The following is a 21,015-nucleotide window of genomic DNA, read 5'->3' on the forward strand; positions in this document are numbered from 1 at the left end:
ACTTGACAAGTTTCCATAGCTGTCAGTGCAGCAGAGTTTCCATAGCTGTTAGTAGAACACATCTAACTAGACTTCATTTACCCGGATATATTCTCTCAGAACAAGACCTAAGCATTAAAGGCAACGAGGCAAACTCAACAAAAACAAATGATTGACCTTGAGAATCTTTCAAAATATCGGTGATGATCCACCACCGATGCAGCGGCATTTCTCCAGGATTTCTTTAACTAGGCATACCTAGATTCTGGGTTAATAATGTTGCAAGCAACACACACTTAGCGACTCCATAGGGACTCAAAACTGTGCGTATTTTTATTGGCAGAAACACTGTGCGCATCCAAGCCACAATGTACAAACAAAAACGCCATTGACAGTAAATAGCCGTAAGCGAGCGTATACTTCTGCTGTGTGTGATGAAAGCCAAAGTTTTAAGTAATGCTTCCAGACCATCTCCCCCTGGTCATCAATTGAGCTTTTGCACTGTAGGCTTCACACGATAAATTAAAAAAGAATAACTATTACTTAATAGTCTCTGCAAAAGCAAACGAGTTGTCTTCAATGAGTGGCAATATTCGGAGAGGGACTAGACTTCTTGTGCGAAGGTGGGTGCGGGTGAACACATCGAAGGTGCTTGTGTTAAATATTTGTTCTTGACTTGCAGACACCTTGGTGTTACCTGCAACAAGACAAAAACCAAACATGTTGGATGATAATCGCCTCCGTGGCACCATAAGCCTGCATTACACACGCAGCTTGGCACATTTTAAAGTAGGTGGCAGTAAGCATTTCACATTGAAATCGTGTGACAATAACCCAAGCAACAACGCGTTTCCATTGCCAAATTTCTACTACTGGGCAAATGACAAATTCTGCAAGCAAGTTTTTGGCTGTGATTGTTAGGGATAGCTGAACATGTTACTTCAAATAATTTACGGAACAGTCTAATCTCTATTCGATATTATTTCCGAATGAAAGACTGGCAATTAAGAATATTTCACTGTCCCAACTATTCTCCGCACACGTTTCTGAAGCTTGTGTTGGATACAGTGAGCCACAGCCCAATAAAATCGGTATCATTGCTGTCAGTGCTGTTGAGCTGTATCTGGAAATAAAATGTTTGCGCTTGATGTTTACCAACACCATCAGGTTCCACATTTCTGAGCGGTGAAGTCGCAGCAAAGTTATGATGATGATAAGGGGGTGAATAGTTCTGCAGGGGGAGGTAGGGCTAAGACAACTGGCAAAGGGTCATTCTGCCCTGGGATGTAGGGGGCACAGACTTGGTGAGGCAATGTTATAGCAAAAGATCGGAAGAGAGGTCTGCACAGGTGCATAGAATGACTAAATTGGGGATATTTGGCAAAATCGGAGGTACATAGTCCAAATAATGGATATTTGTTCAAAAAATATGGGAAATTTGGCCTGGTGCTCTTGAAACAGATTCAGCAAAAATTACTCCCACCTCCCCTCGCAGGAACCCCTGTGTAGATGCGACGCATAGGGGGTTCCGTTGTTGTTTCCGTTAGGTTGATTCTCCCATCGCGTGAAACGTGCCGTGAACCCCCTTACGCGGCTATGACGCAACACAATCCACTTTAATCCAAGCCAAGCCAATCCAATCGAATCCAATCCAATGCCCCTCGCGAGAGAGTGTTTGCTATCAGAGAGGAGAGGGGGTGAGCGGCGGAGAGCGCAGCTCGCGCGGAGAGGAGAATGGGGGAGGGGTGTGGACGGACAACGGCAACGCCGTATGGAGGGACAAGGCAAGTGAATGAGATGCCGTCGCATCTAAAAAGGGAAAAAAAAAATGAATGGGCAACGAATTCCGATGACCGGTGGGGAGTGGCTCACTGACCGGATCTTTGGTTGGCCGCTGCCGTGCTGCCTACACGTTCTGGCACTCTTCTTCGGGCACGACAGGTGCAGGAGAGGGAGGGGAAGTGGAGGGGGACTTGGAGGGGACCGCGTTGGGGCGCCCCCCCGTCTTCTGGCTGAGCTGGGAGACACGCGACTCGACCGCCTGCACGAACTGCACGTTGAGGCTGAGGTCAAGCAGGCTGTTGAGCTGGTAAGGGTCCCGCCGCATGTTGCAACTCAGCACCATGTGCCCGTTCTGCTCGAACTGGAAGCAGTCGTGGCCTGCACATCGGGTCGGGAAGGAGACGAGACCCAGATTGTGGGACCTCCTCCTTGAGAGACCTTGGCAGGAACGGTCCCAACCTTGAGTCTCTACCTGTCTTCTCACGGGGGACGGTTTACGTACTCCACAGTGTAGGCTTGAAGTCTTTCAAGCAAAATAAGCTGGCCATACAGCGTTGCGAAGCATTTCAGCTCCGCTTACTGCTTGAAGCTTCCACAGGGTCACTCTTTTCAGGGCAGATATTAAATTTTATTTCAAGATGGCTGCCTATAGCTAAAACTCCTTGCCAAACAATACCTTCTAGGTGCATGCAGACTTTAAAGCTAGGTGACTTTTCTTACAGCCCCAGCAGTGACAAAAAAAAAGTAACCACTAAGTAGCTGGTGTCTGGTTATACAAATTAGTAATTACCACTGCTGCACCTCCCCCCACACACTCATCTTCCCAGAAAATGAAATGTTGAACAATAAAAATGCGGTAACTCTGCAGCCATTTGACATCGCCTAACAACAACACAGTCTAGCCATAGAAATGATCATTATCACGCACACTTTCATCCTTTCATCCTCCTAATTGCCACAGAACTTGACTCTTTCATGCTTTAGGGCAGTAGTAGTTTTGAACCAACCTATTGCAATAATTAGCTAGTACATGTCAATCAACTAATGTATCGCTAAACGAAGAGCGTATGCGCACAGTTTTTACAACAGCCCTGTACCAAAAGACTGCCCTATCACCAACTGCAATGAAATTATCATGGGGCCTCTATCTCGAATCCCCACATGCAGTCATTGCAAAACGAACATGCATGTTTTCATTTGTAGCTGCTCTCAAGTGCTGGCACTAAAGGCCGTGAATAGTTGCAATGGGTCTTCGTCCGAATTATATTCATCCGGATGACAGAAAGGAGGGAAGAAAAGGTGTTCATGGCTTTTTGCACTGAATGTGGCACTACTCATCCTTGGGGAGGTGCTCATTCTCTGAAGTTTGGTGTGTGACATCACAATGAAAACAAATTCTCACTTCAGCCAATGTATGTGTTCATGAAAAAAAAAAAGAGATAAGTGGAAAGGGTACAAATGCAATCACGCAAGACTCCCTAACAATGTGTGCTGCTTCATCGTGATAGTTATGTTATCTGCACATCCTGTTTTCTCTTGTAAACAATGTGTGCCTAAATCAACTGCTTGATATTAATGTTGTTTGCCTTGGTGAAAATTGAAAAGAAAAGAAAAAAAAAAAAGCTGCTCACATGTACGAAGTCTGAAATTTAAGGATGGGCCTGAGAGTAGTAGTAATCAACACAAGCAAGCATCAGTAAGGTCCCACTAATATAACTGTACCAGTATTTTGGCAACAAAATGGTGCTGGACATTTGGGATGAAATGTCCAGGGAAGAGAAAGAAATCCGTCACTTGAAGTGCTCCGTAGCTTGCATTTTGTCACGCCATAGAAGCCGCCAGCCAGAGAGACTGGGCATCACTGTGTTTTTAGCGAACCAAGCTTGCATTTGGCTTGCATGGCCCCCCTCTAAGAGCAGCAACTGCACAAGGTGTCTGGCGGCGTTACCCTTGCCGTCGTGGCTGTGCCGGATCTTGTGCTCCTCATACTCGAGGTGCTGCTCGAGGCGCATCTCGGGGGGCGCCTGCTCGCTCAGCAGCTTGGCGTTCTGGTACAGCCACCGCTCGCGCTGCTCCTGGTATTCCCGCAGCTGGGCCAGGGTGCGCTGCAGGGAGCTGCAGTGGAGGGGGGGTGGGGGTCTACAGGGGCTTGTCCGTCCTCCAAAAACATGTGAAGGTTTGTCGGACAGTATTTCGTCCCGGAGCTCATTAAAGGGGCCAGGCAGACCAAATACAAGTTTGTTTTATTCGAAAGATTCGGTGTTTTATAGCGCCCCCAGCGCTTGTCCGGCAGCAGCAAGCGATGCTTTGTTCACCGAGAAATTAATGAGTTTAAGTTAAAATTTTGGTTCTCCCGCCAAATCACCTGTTTCGTGATGTCTTGCGATGGTGTAACCAGGACAGGTTTTCAAGCAAACGTCAGTGCGCTGATCAGCTTGCAGTGGACTGCCGAATAACTTGTTCACCATCAGTCTTCCTAGATGGCACCATCCGACTGTGCAGGAACACTGTCCACCCTCGCTTAAATTTGTTTCTGACTGTATCTGCACCTAGCTTGTACAGTGTAGACCATTTATAACGTAACCGCTTATAGTGCGGGACCGGATATAACGCGGGTTTTTGCGACCACCGGTTTGCCTCCCATAGAACTCAATGCATAAGCATACCGCTTAAGATGCGGTTGGCCGAAGCACAATACCGTTTATAGTGCGGTTTTTCGGCGGGTCTGCTGATCGACCGGCGCAGCTGAGGCGTCGTTTTAGGGTAGCAAAAGAAAAAAGAAAGGATGAAATCGGCCATCTGACGCAGCGTACACCCCTTGCCCTCCTCTAACGTAGACACCCAAAGAAAAAAAATAGGCACCCTTTAGTTCGTGCGTACCTGTAACCACAACTGACCTTGCTTGATGCATCTCGGAAGATAGCGACAGTCTCCCCATCCGCGCGCGGCAAGTTGATTTTATTAATCGTGAACCGCATGGCCCGTTTTCGTGCACGAATCGTGCACATCGGCGTTGCGCGCAAGTTTTTTTGTTTTGTTTTTTTCGTGCTCGTGTCGATGATTCCGCACTCGCGGTGGCTTCTTCGCGTGGCAGTGGGAGGAGCCTGACGACTTGCACCAATGGGGAGACGCGTACCTAATGGCGGGAGATTCGAAGCGCTCCGAGCCGGCTAGCCGCGCCAGAGATGTTTAGGCTTACCACCGCGGTATTTTTTGATGGGCGCTTTCACAAGCAGCGTAGATGGCAGTTTATATTCCACTTTTCGCCCACATTATTAGCTCTTTTCTTGCATGAGCATCTTCGCTTGCGCCCCGTGCGGCATTTCAGCGAGCGGTTAGACGCGGTCGCTGGAACTTACTGGAACTGCCTGCACCGCTTCACGGCCAGTGCCGACGCCATGTTGCCGCCTTTTACCGCGCCGCCCACACCACGCCAGTTGTATCAGCGCTGGCGTGCACTGCACGTTTTCGCGATACCAAATCTACCACGCGGTTCACGCTTTAGAACGTTGTTGCAGATAAGCCACCGCTCTTTCCCTTTCCGAAGATTTCCACCACCAGTACGTTGCGCTGATAAGCAGCCGCCTTCGGCATCGTGAACAAAAAGTGGGGTAAAAAAAAAAAAAAAAAAAAACCCGCTGGCGTTCTTATGACGTCTTGCGACATCTGCTCATAGACGCTAAAAACGCAGCCATGGTCTCAAAAAAAAACACAACGGAAGTTAAAGCCGCGCTCGCCGTTTGTGAGACTGCGCTTTTGCCCTGCAGCAGCTGCTGATGTTAAAAATACGAAATATAGACCGTGCCTTCGTTTTTAAGTGCTGTGCGTTTGAGTGATGATAAATATAGGTTGACTTGAGAGATAAGAGGCGATGTGGTTGAATTCGCGCATGTTTTGGTTATAGTGCGGTACCGCTTATAGTGCGGATTTTTGTGGCTCCCGCGACATACGTTATAAGCGGTCTACACTGTATTTGTTGTGGTTGGAAGAAATCGTTTTGTGAAACATGGGGTATGCTCAACAAACAGGGTCACGTAAGAGAATGCCGCCTACGCCAATGGGCCAGTGTTGTCAGGGACAACCCCAAAGCACCGGACTGCTGTGCAGCTATCACAAGCATAGTGCATGCAGTACCAACAGCAGTACACACTGGGGCTTTTATGTTTACGTGTACTTTTGTAACTTACATTGTTTACCCTACCTTTCTTGCTGCTATAAAGTGAATATGCATTACATTTAAGCGAAAATAGCTCCTTCAGCAAGCTTATAAGCCATGCCTAATTTGCGTTTTTTTTTTCCTGCCTCAGCCAATCGCACAGCTGGGCACATATGATGTCATAGGTTCTGTTGCGGGAAATGAGCTAGTGGGTCGCACGGCCATTCCCTTTTTTCATAATTACGTAGCTTATTTGAGCGAAGTTTATGTTAACAGTGGTGTCAGTATGATTCTAACGAAGCAATATCTTTCGTGTGAACCAAACTGGTGTTCTGGCTGCCTGTCCCCTTTCATCTGTTACTTTGGAATGGCCCCCTGCAAGAACACCGCTGTTTTCAGCTTTCCCATAGCTGGGTCGCAAATCTCAATGAGTTCCCAGAAGAAGTTTTTTTGTATACGTTTGTTTTATACACTGGCGAGCTCAGTGTAGCCAGACGTGGCACCACAACTGTGGGGAGAAGTGAGGACACTGAGTAATTGCATAAGCCTGCCACGTCCTAGCATCTAGACCAAAAGGAGAAGCCCTGGTAAGGGGAGGGGGTGCAGTGGGCCAGTTTGGGAAACAATTGCTAAAACAAAAGGGACTCAATGGGCTCTTAGTTGAAAGAAGACAAAACGAACATCTCAAATCAAACCTCAAAAGGTAATGAGCAGTTTTTCCAGGAGCAAATATGGGCAAGCTTGTGAATCGCGGCTAGTACTGCCAGAGAAGCAGGTAACGCTACAGGTCTGCCGGAAAGTTCTACTGCTTGCGTCGTTGTGTCCGACAGCTGGGAAAATGAAGGCACGGTGGCAGTTGTGTGCAACATAGCCACAGAGCTCACTGATAAGCAATCACAATGCTAGCCTTCTCTCCCTTCACTAGCCCACCGACATTGATCCTTTCAGCAGCCTGGGTAGATCACACAGACCAGACTTAGAGGGGCCATGCAGGGAAAACACAAGTTTAGTTCGTTCGAAAGACTGCCTCGTTAGAATTATACTGGCACCACTTTTAATGCACACTTCGCTGAAATAAGCTATATCATTAGGAAAAAAGGGAATGGCCATGCGACCCACCAGCTCATTTCTTGCAACAGAACCTATGGTGTCATACGTGGCAGCTGTGCTATTGGCTGAGGCTGGAAAACGCAAACGCAAAATAGGCACTGCTTATAAGCTGGCCGAATGAGCTATTTGCACTTAAATGCAATGCATATTCAGTTTACAGCAGCAAGAATGGTTGGGTAAACAATGACAGCTACGGAAATACACGTAAGCATAGAAGTACCGATGCAAACTGCTGCTGGTACTGGGCGCACTGTGCTTGTTTTAGCTGCACAGCAGTCCGCTGCTTTGAAGTTGTCTTACACCACACTGGCCACTTGGCGTAAGCAAAATTGTCTTACGTAACCCTGTTTGTCGAGGATACCCCATGTTTCACGAAACGGTTACTTTCTACATAACAAAGACAAGCCAGATGCAAATATGGTTGAAAACAAAGCAACACCGGACAACGGTCCGTGGCCGAGTACGGTAGCGCCATCTTGAAGGACTAACAGCAAGCAAGGCTGCAGAGCCGAATGGCGCAGCGGAAGTTGGCTTGAATACGCGCATTTACGACTTCATGGCAGACATCATGCAAACACACGATTTAGCTGGAGAATCAAAATTTTAGCCTAAATTGATTAATTTCTTAATGAATACGGCATCGTTTCCGGCCGGTCAAGCGCTGGGGGCACTGTAGAACACGAAATCTTTCGAATAAAACAAACCTGTATTTAGTCTGCACGGTGTATCTTTGTGATCCCTAGCACGATGTCGATATAAGCAAAACCGCCGTCACGCCTCGAAAGAGAGATAGAGTAGGGAGGATGTCCCGCCATGCATCAGTGCTTGCCTGTGCTGAGCCTCCAGTGCGGCCTCCAGTTTGCTGTGGCAGTGGACGGCGTGCAGGCGCTGCCGGGCGTTCTGGAAGTCGGGCTGCACCTTCAGTGTGTTCTCAAAGCACACCACGCTCTTGTTGTAGTCCGCCAGCACCTGATTAAGTTGCCAGGGACCAGGGGAAGAGAGGAGGAGAGAGGGCATATGCTTAATCATTCACAGAGCAATACGATGGCAGCCTCCCATTGTCCCTGAAGCGGAAAGTGTATGACAGCTGCATCTTACCGGTACTCACCTACGAGGCAGAAACTTGGAGGCTAAATAAAAGGGTTCAACTTAAATTGGGGACGACTCAGAGGGCAATGGAGTGGAAAATGATAGGTGTAACATTAAGGGACACGAAGAGAGTGGAGTGGGTCAGGGAACAAACGCGTGTTAAGGACACCTTAGTAGAAATTAAGAAGAAGAAACGGGCGTGGACAGGGTATGTAATACGAAGGCAAGATAACTGTTGGTCATTAAGGGCAACAGAGTGTAACCCCAGAGAAGGCAAGCGTGGCAGGGGGCGGCAGAAAGTTAGGTGGGCAGATGAGACCAAGAAGTGTTAGGGGATTAATTGGTCGCAGTTAGCACAGGACCGGGATAATTGAAGATCTATGGGAGAGGCCTTTGCCCTGCAGTGGAAGTAGACAGGCAGATGATGACAACGAAACCGGCAGGTTGTACGGTAATACAGAGAAGTGTAGCCATTGAGGGAACTGCAAGCCAGTTGGAAGTACTACTACCTAAGGGACACTAAGCACAAGAAGAAGTTTCAGATGGTGTCAGGCAACTAAACTAAATTATATGTTACAAGGGGAGGTGTGGCAGTGAATCTGTGAAGCTGAGCCTGGAGTGTTTTACCCCTTTTTGTGGTCATCAAGCTTACAACAAAATCTTCTTTTATGTTTTCTCTCCTCAACCTTGAAATAATAAATAACAACTTTTCAGCCTTGGCTTCATTCAAGTCTATAACTGTGGGGACGTGGAGCATTGGTAGGTGCTTTGCCAAATGCCAAAAATCCTACAATGAGTAACAACAACAAAAAAAAAACACCTCAGGCAGAGTTTATCTTCAATGCACGGCTTCCAAATTGGAGCATCGTTTGGTGCGGGAGCATTACTCGCAAAAATTACTTGGAATTATTTCCAAGCAATTTCAAGCAGTGCTTCTAACACCCACACCATCTGTAATGACGCATTATTTCCAAGCAATTTCAAGCAGTGCTTCTAACACCCACACCATCTGTAATGACGCATTTAAGCGCGCCTATCACCCCCTCAGCGAAACATGGCTGCCCAATGCTCCAAGCAGTTAACGGAGCTTCAGTAGGAAAGAAATGACACCTTTCGGTGTTGCAGACAACATGTTCCCTCGGTCGAAGCTGGCTCAAACCACACAGCCATGCTCTGCACACGTGGCTCCCTTTGCTCACCGCGTAGACGTTGCCCAGGGTGAAGTGGCAGATGGCATTGTCCGGGGCGGTGTCCACGGCCGCGTGCACCACGATGGCAGCCTCCTCGGACAGGTGGGCCCGGTGAAGCACGTTGCCCAGGCTGATCAGGGCCACGTCCTTGTGCTCCCTGGACAGAGGGGGCCAGTCTCACCCTGTCTCCAAGAGAGCTGCTCTGTGCCTTAGGACAGACCTCCTCAGTTGACAATGTCCCCAGAGTAGGATGCTGTTAAATCCCCTTACAAAGGACCTTACAGACTTTTACACTTTACGCCATGGGAGCTACGATTTGTCAGACATCCACTTCACTGACGTGGCATCCACAAACGACAAAGGCGTGTCAAACCTGCACAAAACTGCATGACGTTGTATATATTTGTTTCACCGAGTCGGAGGAGAGTCAAGACTTAAAGGGACCCTGCAACACTCTTTGAGCAGTGCAAGTAAACCTGCTCGACGTTTAAACCTGCTCAACACTGCCAGGAATACGTGAGCCAAAGATTAAACGTGCACGTGAAGCAGTGAGCACGCAAATCGCTGTGAAAGACGTGGAAAAACCAACCGCGCTCTCTTCAATTTTCCTCATTACGCACCCCTAGCATTTCCTAAACGACGTCACTGGGGCTACGACTGTCCCATTGGCTGTCACCGGTCAACTTCACAGCGTATTTCTCGCATTTCCTGAGGCAAACCGCCATCGTCGGGGCTGTGCCTGAACCTGTATGCACAGTTTGGGCATTTCTTTTGTGTTTTGAGTGTGCGTGGAGTTTGAGTGACAAACTCAATACTCCCCTTTCAACGAGACCACTCGAAAACAAATGTTTATTACTGCAAAAACACCCTACCAAGCTGAGCCCACATTTGCGAGCAGGCAGCCCTGCCTGCTTTTTTCGTGGCACCAGACTGGAAATAGACCCCTCCCAATTGCGGAGAAAAGGAGAAAACTTCCCGGCCTGTGATATATCAAAGGCTGCCGGAGAGAGCGCCTCGAGCCATCCCCCCCCTCCACGGGAGAGAGCTCGCAGCTTTCGTCGCATTGTCTGCGGTCGAGTTAGAGGGAACAATTATGAGCGATTTCTCATTGTGCGTGGTTTCGGTGATGGTGAACGGATTTTCATAATTCTTGCAGGAGGAGATTGCTGGCACAATAGACTTTACCCCAAAATACATTCCGACAAGTTGGCGGTAAGTGCTGCAGGGTCCCTTTAAATTGAGCTGGTTTTTGAAGCTGATTTTGCCTAGCCCGTTCAATATCCCCTCGGGTATCGATTTGGCAGCTAGGAAGCTAGGCACGGTGACATGGGATGCGTACTGCACAATTTGTGGCCTGGTGCTTGAAAATTATGCCTCCACAAAAGCCATGCTGATGACACACTTCGGTGAAATTCAGCTTGTGCTTTTTGAATCACCTTGCTTTAACCAACCACTTCAACTGAAACTGTGGTAACTTCGTTTATTTATTTTTGTGAACAAGAGCATGTCACTAGAAAGTGATTGGCAAAAGCACAGCGAAACTAAAGACTGATAACAGTTTGGTGAATATCAAGCAAGTAGTACTTACTGCCATAGTAAGATTTGGTAGAACTGCACCGACACAACAATTCATTGCAAATTTGGTAATAGGACACTCATACCCCTGTCACGCGGCAGATCTAATGACATTTAGAGCAAACGTCGTTCGCTCTAAATGTCATTAATTAGGTGCTACTTGAGAATACCGAATGACATTTGAGGAAAATGACATTTAGCAACTAACTGAGGTTCGGGAGCTCATTCAGTAGCCAAATGAGTAGCCTCGACAGCACTGGCACGCCACTACACAAGAAACTTCAGTAATGAACAAAGAATACTGTTCCTAAAAACTAGTGTAAACTTATATTTCCACTTCATGTCGTTTTTCAAATAAAAAAAGACAAAAACGTACTAACAAAAAAATGAAATATCGTCCCCAATACGCACGCTACCCTAATACAGATTTTTTGCAGACTTGTCTCAGCTTGTGATGCTTACTGATGTCACCTAAACTGGTGATTTTCTCATTGTTAGTCTTAAAAAATAATCCTTTATTATGTTTTAAAAAAATACGTGTATGAAAACATTCTAGATACATTTGAAATATAATTCTGCGGTTTTGCGAGCCCGCTAACTGTCACTGCTATTTACTATCAAATGGCATCTGTTTCGCCGTGTGGACCCGCACGGCCATACAGAATGTCATTCACAGCTAATTAACACTTTGAATGACATTAGATTTGCCGTGTGACAGGGGCAGCAGACACTGTTCACAGTCACTCGTGGAGCTCGTTTAAAATTGCGCTCCGCTTATCACAATAGGCCTGATTTCAAAAACAGGATGCCCGAACTGGGGGAGCCAAAATGACAGTGTCTTGCCCACCTCGGAGAGAAATGCAGTGCCCTCCGCACGCATTCGATGGCACTGGCAGCGTCACCCTGCTCCCTCCAGTAGTAGGCGGCCAGGTTGAAGATCACCCACGAGGTGTTGTTCTGCCAAGGGGGGCCATTCACCACATCACCCACATGCTCAAAATGTTTCACACTGAAAGCGACCTACACACTACTTGACTGGCACGAAAATGGAACGAGCATTTCTAGCAAGAAATCATGATTTCCAGCTTCATTTCACACTAGATTATTAGATTCTAGCTGGAATCGACAGCTTCTAACTAGAAAAATTTTCTGTCTAGCTAGAGACGATTATTTCCAGCTTGCGGTTTTTTTTTTTTCTTCTAGCTGGACTGACAAATGCTAGCTGGAAGTAAATCTCAATCCAGCTAGAGATGAACTAGAAACTGAATTTCTAGCTAGAAATTCTGCCTATTTCTAGCTAGAATATTTCTCACCAGAAGAAATTTCTGGTTCAATAATCCAGCTACACAAAAACACATATTTTCACCTGGGAATCTGGATAGCTATGCAGTTGACAGGCTTCAGCAACAGCAGTTGCTTAAGGCTGCACATGACAGGGGGACATAGGGACGTAGGGGACAAGCAGTTTTTTGCTGCACCGCTTGGAACTAATTTTACAGCTCATTAAACTTCAATGTTTGAAATGGGCACTCAAAATGGTTCCTCGCCTCTGGTGCCACCAAAGTTCAACGAGCTGTAAAATTAGTTCTAGGCGATGTATAAAAAACTCTTTCAATTATTGCACTTACCAGGGTTCATAGTATTGGAAAATATAAAAATTACAGTTTTGTGACCAACACTGGTTTGTCCATTGTTTGACCAAAAAATGGCTAACTACCTCTACTTATCTTGGGAACTAATTGACCAGTTAAAAAAATAATGGCATATTTGAAACCGGTCGGAAAAAAAGCAGCAAGACTGACAAGTTTCACAGAGTTTACTTAAAATTAAAGGAAGCTGTTTTAGGGGGGGACACTGGTCTTGAAAGGAGCCATGGAGACAAAATACAAGTTGGGTTTGTTAGAAAGAGGGCTTAGTCCCGATAACAATGATACCAATATCATCGCAATCTTTGAACAAATAACCGAGATATGAAAGAAAACATGTGAAGCAGTCACCACCCCCTAGCCAATTTCCCGCAACTTTTCTATGACGACACGGAACCTTGTTTGGGCGATTGGCGGCCGCCTAACTGACCTGTCGCGACGACACATGACTGGACGTCTGTAATGGGGCCTCTAGTTCCATTTGACCGCATCACTTGAATGCTAACGTGCAGTTAACGTACTGAAAACTATGTTTTATTGTTGGACCGTATGACGTCATTCTTGCTCATAACACGTCACTGTGGCGCAAAATTTGAAAGTTTTTAAATACTTCTTACTTTTTTTTCGTTAAAAAAACATCTTTTGTGGCTGTAATGGAGCTGAGTGAGAAAAAATTGGGCCCATCTCCCCACGAGGGGGGACTCGAGTAAATGCGTCGCGTAGGGGGTGGGTGTATTGCGTTAACGTTAGTGTTTGGGGGGGGGGTGGTGGGCTGGTAGTGAATGTGTTAACTATTATTGCTTATTACTATTAATTATTATTATTTTTTTCATATATTAATTATTACTTTCGTGATTTTGCGACTCGAGTCCCCCTCGTGGAGGGATGTTTTTTTTTTTGTGACACAAGAAGTGAAGGCAAGGAGTAGGTTGTTGTAAGTCGTTATTTATTTATTTGTTGCTGTTGTCGTTGTATTGGACGCTGAGAACGACGGCTTCGTGGTCGCTAAAGTGTACTGTTGAGGGGTCTTTAAGCAGTGGTCGTGCGTTGCAGCAACTGGTGAAGACGAGATCGATGCAACTGCTGCTGTGTATCAGCAGCTTCTTGACATAGTTTGAATGAGTCAAGGATATAAGGCGCGTTCGTACCCTTTGATTTTGTGTCGCTTTTGTGGCGCAGTGGGAAGAGCACCATGTACCTCGCGTTCCGCCCACAGGGTCGTGGGATCGAAACCAGGCGCCGATAAGTATTATTTTTTTATATAGTGTAGGGGGAGGGGTGCGGACCTGTTGAGAGCAAAGAGGGTAGCGTGATGCGGGAGAGGAGGAGTGGGGGAGAGGGCACACCTGGAACGGCTGTTGCGGACGGACTGCGGACGCTACATGTGAGTTAAAGAAATGCTCTGCATTTAATACTGAATCCTAGTTCGTTCAAATTAAACGAAGTTGTATTTTCTCTTCATGGCTCCCTGAAACAACTTCTTTTAATTTTCAAGTAAACTCTGCGAAACTGTCAGTCTTGCTGCTTTTTTCCCCACTGATTTCGAATATGCCATTATTTTTGAGTCAGTCAATTAGTTCCCAAGATAATTAGAGATAATCAGTCATTTTTGGAGTCAGTCACTGTTTGTCACTAATCAGTCACTGTTTGTCACTGCGTGCCACTAATCAGTCACTGCTTGAAACTAATTCTACTGATCATTGAACTTTTATTTTTGAAACGGCCACTCGAAATGGTCACTTGCCACTGGTGCCACCAAAGTTTAACGAGCTGTAAAATTTGTTCCAAGCGGTGCATTGAAAAACTGAGTCTCTTATTGCACTCACCAGGGTTCATGGTATTAAAAAATATGAATATTACAGTTCTATGACCAACACTGTTTTGTCTATTGTTCCTCCAAAAATGACTAATTATCTCTACTTATTTTGGTAACTAATTGACGGACTCAAAAAATAATGCCATATTTTAAATCAGCAGGAAAAAGCACAAAACACCAGTTTCACAGAGTTTACTTGAAAATTAAAGGAAGCTGTTTTAGGAGCAGTGTCCCCCCTTAATTTCATTGAAGAATCATCATTTTATTGTGCTATTCACTTATTAAATATCCTTAGTCCCTTTCAAAATACACGTAGATGACCAGAGACCCAAGCAGCTAACCTTTGCCATTGCCTTGTACACCTCGTATCCAAACTGTTCGGTGCCTTCGATTGCCGACACCGCACGGTGCAGCCCGGCCTCGGGTGTCATGGTCAGGTTCTTGCGCTCTCGAACACCCTGCATGACACAACACCCCAAAGGAGTCAACATCGTAACAAAAAAATTGGCCGCATATCTGCTCCTTTCGTTGCAAAGGGCAACGAAAGACGATAGTCGACTGGCGCCCCTGGCAAGTAAATGCCTCCCTTCTCTTTTCCGCTCACCTGTCATGCTGTTCCTTTCCTGTCTCGTTCCTCCCAAGAGAACACGCTAGAGGTTTGCTCAAGTCAATTTAAATTTACCGATTTCCAGTGCTCCAAGTCGGGTGCCTGGATGCCAGCGCTGCCATACAGCGGAGATGCGCGTGAATCGTGGCACCCTACTACAACATTTATAGAACCATGTTGCCCTACTCCACGAGCGTTCCAAGAGGAACGTGGAACCTATCTAGTGGAATTTTTCGTTGCTGTTGCCGTTTTATTTCTTAACTGCCGCCAGGATCACGGGCAACAGCAGGCAACGGTTTTCAGCAGTTGATCTAGTATTTCATTTGCTATTGCAAAAACCAAGCATCTGTGAATTTTTTAACAAAGGAACGCTGCAAATATCACTTATGTATTGATTTTCTGCCTCAAATTTGCGTAATGTTTTGTTTTTGTTCAACAATGTTGACAAGTATGAACACGGACACCGGACTTGGAAGTTTAGATTTGGCTGTGGGTATATAAGACTATTGCGCAGCTTTTGTTTCGCTTTGGCCAGGTGGCAGAATCGAGTCACAGATAGACAGACAGACAGGCATATAGACAGACCAAAATTTCTGCGTTTAAGTAGCCCAAGAGAGACTATCGTCTTTAAAAAGAAAACCATGTCACGTTCAACAGCATGCTCAAACCAGATATCACATCCTGCGCACAGTAATTAAAGCATAGCAATACTTACTTGTGACCTTAACTTCGTGGGCCTGCAACAGAAACTACACACTTGGAAACACATCATGTCTTTGTACGCTATTTTGAACTTTCAAGCACCAGGAAATTGTTATAAGCAGCACTTCACAGCGAGCAGCCTACGTTTCGCATCGCATGAAGAAGTGCGTCAGTGTAATGGTAAGTGATACTGGCGTGAAAAAAGGAGAGCTTACGGCAAAGAATGCGGGGCTGAGTCGTCATCTCTGGTAAACAGAAAAAGCAAAACATAATATCACACATTCCAATGTAAGTAATCCACGTTCATGCTCATTACTACCATAAAAAAAAGGACAATGTGGTTTCCAGCATCAATGGCAAACAGGACGTCGTCACTGTCATTACCATCTCCAGGTGGAGAATAATCCGACACTTAAACAGGTGAAAAAAAAAAAGAGACTGCTCAGGAACGCTCAGGTTCCAAATCTTTATTTGTCATAAAGGATTCCCAGTGTGTTAGCAATACTCCTCAGCCAATTAAGTTACTGCACTGCAGTTAATCTTGAGGAGCATGTAGCAGCCTTCTCTGTTGTTTTATTTCCTATCGGAAAACAGCCACGAAATTCATTCCTTTGGTGTTCGGCAAGATTAAGTAAAGTGCACCAGAGGATCTGCTGTGAGCATACACTGCTGCTCCCCTCATCTTTTGCTGCCAATCTCTACTTGTCATTCCCATTGACAACACGAGGCAGACTATATGTGGCTTTTTAAATAAGGTGCCTTTGCACTTTAGATTCTGTCGGTGAACCAGAATTGTGACAACAATTACACCATGACAAATACATCGTGCAACTACACACAAAGTGTTTAAAGTCGGCTTCGCTACTATACGCGAACGCGTTGCGGGGAAGACAGATTTAGAAGCAATTTTAGTGGAAGAAAGCCTTAGGCACTTCTACTAAATACCTCCATAAGACCGCATGTATTCTTACGGAATGCTTTACACTGAGCATCATTAAAGTAGGCTTCACTGTGATATACAAATTGATTTCTGGGAAAGCATTTTCCCGGAACCTGGGCTTTTTATGAAATAATACCATACAACCCAAAGGCCCATACAAAGTGCCACACAACGATACCTTGCAATCTCAGGTTCACTATTATACTCCAGTGCATTGTCAAGAAAACTTTAAGTCAGGGGCAATACAAATCCTTTTCACGAAGTATAAACGTACCAGTGCCTTTTTTTTTATGGCATTTTTCTACACAGCAAGAGTGTAGCATATCAGGCATTACAGACAGACAGACAAGTTTCCTCAATGAGCCAACATTGACATCCTTATGTATGCACAGAAAGGAAACTAGCACGTTCAGAGCATGGAGCAGTGTGCACAACTTACCGTCAGGTGCTCAAAGGCGTGCATGCTGAAGTCCAAGTCCAAGGCACGGGAGCAATTGGGCTTCGGCAAGTCTCCGCGGGCAGCTCGCTGGTCTATCTTTTCCCAGTGGCTTGCGGGGTGAAACAAAAAGGCAAAAATAAAATGCAACTTCAACTGGCCACATGGCAAAGAGGATACAATTTCCTTAAGATGCAGTTTTCTAGCATTTAGATAAAAAACTGCATTGCAAGATGACAATGGACCCGCCGCGATGGCTCAGTGGCTATGTCGTTGTGCTGCTGAGCCCAAGAACGCGGGCTTAACTCTAAGCCACCGCGGCCACTTTTCTGACAGAGGCGAAAAGCGAAAACGCACGTGCGTTCAAGATTTCGGCGCATGTTAAGGATCCCCAGGTGGTCAAAATTAATCCGGAGCCCCCCACTACGGCACAATTCACTGCCTGCGTAGCGTCAGCACGTTAAACCCCACAATCAATCAATCAAATCAATAAGATGACAATGGCTGTTTCTAACTCTTAGTAAGAAAATGAAGTTACGAAAATGTCCCTTATGTCCCTTCTTTGCCACTTGTTAGCGTGTAACTTCACGTTCTGAGCTAGAGAGGCATCAGCAAAAGACGTTCACACTTCACAGCATTGATCTATTGAAAGGGCAAAACTTCTCAATAAAATTTAGATCACGATGAACTTGTGCCAACACCACTCCCCCCTTTTTGTGTACACTTTGATACTCAATCATCACAATTTTTTCTAGAACCCTTTGGATAGATTCAGATTTTTCTTGTCTTGCAGTAATCACAAACCATTTCTTATAAGAAATCAAAAGTGCCAGATTTCGGGATTTTCATGCTAAATATTATAGCATAATCCAAGAAGGCCAAAATCTCTGAAAAAACATGTGGCAACAGGACTAGCACCTTAAATGAGTCAGGCATGCCTTGGTTATACGGCTTGATGCAACAGTATTTAAAGGCATAGTGAAGCACTAGCAGCAGATAAAAGTATCAGGCAAAAGATACTACCTCTTTCGCCCTGCACCAGCCGTCTCGTTTAAGGATGCGTAAACACCCACACATTCGCAAACTCTCAAGAACTCTTACCCCTACAAATGCTACCATGTTCAAAATACAAAAGAAAGGTCGAAAAGAAACAGCAGAGGCAACAGTGGCCAACCCTGCGGTGTCCCACCTCGGTATTAGCGTACTTAAAAGTACAAAGGAAAGGTTGGGGGGAAAAAAATAAGAAGCAGAGGCGACAGTGGCCATTTCTCTGGTATTCCCCCCACCTCTGTATCTTGTGGTCGAAGGGCACCACGGTGCTGACGTAGAGGTCAAAGTCGGTCAGGGGCTGTCCCGCCACAAGGCAGTCCTTGTCAGTGGAGTAGAGCCGCTGCTCCACGTCGGAGGCCTGGTCCTCGCACCAGTCGATCTCTTGCTTGCGCTGCAGCAGCTGCTGCTTGAACTCCTCCACCTGTACAGCACGCTCCTCTTGTGCCAGGAGGCCGAGCAGGTCATAAGGGCGCCGCAGGGAGAACACACTGTCGATCTGGGGGGGGGGGAAGGGGGGTGGGGGGGGGGGAAGGAGAGAATAAATTTAATGGAAAGCGGCGATGCTAGCTGAAATGTGCTGGCTTGCTAACATGCACGCAAGTCAAGACCATGTTGCAGGTTGAGTTATGAGCTACTTCAGCAATTCCATGCAGCACTGTAGAGGCTGTAGGGTATGAAGAGGTGCTGCCAATAACACTGTGCAGAAGAATGCAGCCCTCCAGTAAGACGTGTTGTTAGGCTAGTTGGTTCATCCTGACAAGGAAGGCTTAGCGCAAAGAAGACATGGATGATGACAACATAAAACAAGCACACCTGCCTCATGCAGTGGTAGTGACAGTAGCATCTATCCTATAGCAGCACTTGTCTTGTGCCGCCATAGGATAGACGCTACTGTCACTCCTATTGGACGAGTCAGGTGGGTAGTAGAACCTATCTTGCCTCACCACCATCCACGTCTTCTTCACACTAAGCGTCCCTTGTTAGGTTACAGTCCTCCCAAGGTGTGCCGTCTGCTTCCCTCTTATATGTGCAGGCTAGGGACAAAAAATTTGCGCATTTGCTGTCTTTACTGGCTGATTTCACTGAATTCAATCTCATCATGTTGGGCGACGACCACTGTAGCTTCTCTGGCTCTAAGCGAAGTATGTGAAACAGAGTATGACACGAACCAGATAAAAGGATAATTTGAATCTAGGACGAAAACTGAATAATATAGTCAGTGATAACTCTCACAAAACACTTAAACATGCGAAAAAGTTATTTCAAAAAGGTTAGCGGTGCATCTTTCGTGCTACACTTGTGGGGTACGATGAGCTCCACTGTCCAATGTGAAGCACATTTTTCACTCGACAGAGCAGTTTTCCCTGCCTTCACTAATCGTCTCACACTAACTTACCCTGTTACAGAGCACTCGGTCTTGCACCGGTGTGAAGCTCCTGTATTCAGTTTGGGTCAATCATGCATAGTGACCAGCCAACTCATATTTCCTTAATTGCTTTTTGCCAAGTTTTTTTGACCGGGCTAGATTCGGAAACAATTCCAGGCCAACCAGATTTTCAGATAGTTTGCCTGCTCCTGAAAGTACGTTGTGGTAAGCACCTCAAGACACAACTTGAATGGGGCATGTCAAATATTGCAGAGAGGAAGCAGTTATGTTCCAGATGTTTCTGTTTTGTTACTTCTTTTCCTATTACCGTATTTAGGCGCAGAAAATTTTAGCCACACTCCTTTTATACTGCCCCTAAAGTAATGCATCTTTTTAACTGATCAATTAAGTTGCCATAACCCACATTCAGAAAATTCCTAGTCCGCACAATTTGTTACAATTTGGTGGAGCGCCCTTCAGTGTGCTTTCAATCAGTTCAACAAATATTTTTTCTCGCACTCTAGTATCTGTTATATCTATTAGTTTTTACAAATCGCACCTGCTTTAACGTAGTTAGAAGCGCCGCTCCTACGTACATTTCGCGAGCAGACGATTAATGCAAAGTAGCAGGCGCCAAATTTATTAAAAATCCTTTCGAGTAAAACCTACCCTTGTGTACACATCATCAAAACAGTGTACAGTTCGCCGCATTTGGGTTATCAACTTCTGTGCCGATACGTGGACTGGAGGTTAGCTTCACTTCCTGTGTGCGTCTTATTCCAGGCACGAAAAAACGGTTGCAAATGTTAAACGCAAATTTTCACTTTGTAATGAAATATGACGTCAATACATTTCACTCACAAAAAGATACGCTTGATTCTCTAAAGAGGAACACAGTAGCCGCTAGCACACACGCGTGGGAGAGACAGCCCACGCTCTACGTCTATCAACTCAGACTGATACGACTGCTCCCTCAATGCCATCACTGCTGCACTGCATAATCAATCAAGCTGACTACGAAGCACCTACGCCGCTTTGACAACTCTGTCAGACAAACAAGGTTCATGAATAGCGCAGCTCCAAAAAGGACCATGCATGCACTGTTGTGACCCCCAAAGCGTGCTTCCGGCGGAACAACTAGCATTAAGGTGTAATGCACGGAAACCTTTCCCACACCTGCGGTTGTATTTTGCCATCCTCAGTGACGACCCAGTGCGTGGAGCATTCCGTGTAGTATGCGAGAAATGAAAGCACAACATGGGTACAGATTCCGAAAGTAAAACTGCGTCTACCCATCGCGTCCATGCTTTTTTTCTGTTGGCGATGACGATGGGTTCTGTGTGGTTTAAAAGCGCGCCCTACCCTTGTGCCACACGTCAAAACCCCCTCACGTCATTAATCATGAAGTTTTTAATAAAAGTAACCATTATACCAGCATTAAGCAGCTGTTAAAATTCTCAGAATTAAGTCCAAAGGTTCTGTTTAGTGCATCTTAAAAGCGAAACCGAAACACTGTGTCTTTCTTGTCGTTCACCGGCCGTTTGCGGCACGCTTTAGCAACTTCTAGTACA

General features: G+C 45.9%; 1 protein-coding gene across 1 annotated transcript; it reads right to left on the reverse strand.

Annotated features, from left to right (window-relative positions):
* Positions 1 to 287: 287 nt before the first annotated feature.
* Positions 288 to 20,778, reverse strand: LOC144175055 (tetratricopeptide repeat protein 17). The gene is made up of 10 exons (XM_077704091.1): positions 20,621 to 20,778; positions 18,315 to 18,574; positions 17,032 to 17,140; positions 14,685 to 14,801; positions 11,729 to 11,838; positions 9,316 to 9,463; positions 7,857 to 7,996; positions 3,710 to 3,876; positions 1,856 to 2,139; positions 288 to 676 (listed from the first exon to the last, which is right to left on the reverse strand). The coding sequence occupies exons 1-9, from the start codon at positions 20,747 to 20,749 to the stop codon at positions 1,886 to 1,888; spliced, it is 1,434 nt and encodes a 477-aa protein (XP_077560217.1). The 5' UTR covers positions 20,750 to 20,778; the 3' UTR covers positions 288 to 676; positions 1,856 to 1,885.
* Between the last annotated feature and the right edge of the window lie 237 nt (positions 20,779 to 21,015).

Source organism: Haemaphysalis longicornis, unplaced genomic scaffold (assembly GCF_048455015.1).
Source record: "Haemaphysalis longicornis isolate Haplotype H1 unplaced genomic scaffold, Haemaphysalis longicornis Haplotype H1 scaffold_3, whole genome shotgun sequence".
In the NCBI taxonomy this organism is placed as follows: domain Eukaryota; kingdom Metazoa; phylum Arthropoda; class Arachnida; order Ixodida; family Ixodidae; genus Haemaphysalis; species Haemaphysalis longicornis.

What these genes read in the sequence shown, in the direction of transcription:
- LOC144175055 (XM_077704091.1), bottom strand. Translation starts at nt 20,749, where the DNA reads ATGGACGCGATGGGTAGACGCAGTTTTACTTTCGGAATCTGTACCCAT. An exon ending in TTCGACCACAAGATACAGAG is followed by an intron (nt 17,141 to 18,314) that starts GTGGGGGGAATA and finishes TCACCCCGCAAG; the next exon opens with CCACTGGGAAAAGATAGACC. An exon ending in GCACTGGAGGCTCAGCACAG is followed by an intron (nt 3,877 to 7,856) that starts GCAAGCACTGAT and finishes CCTCCACTGCAG; the next exon opens with CTCCCTGCAGCGCACCCTGG.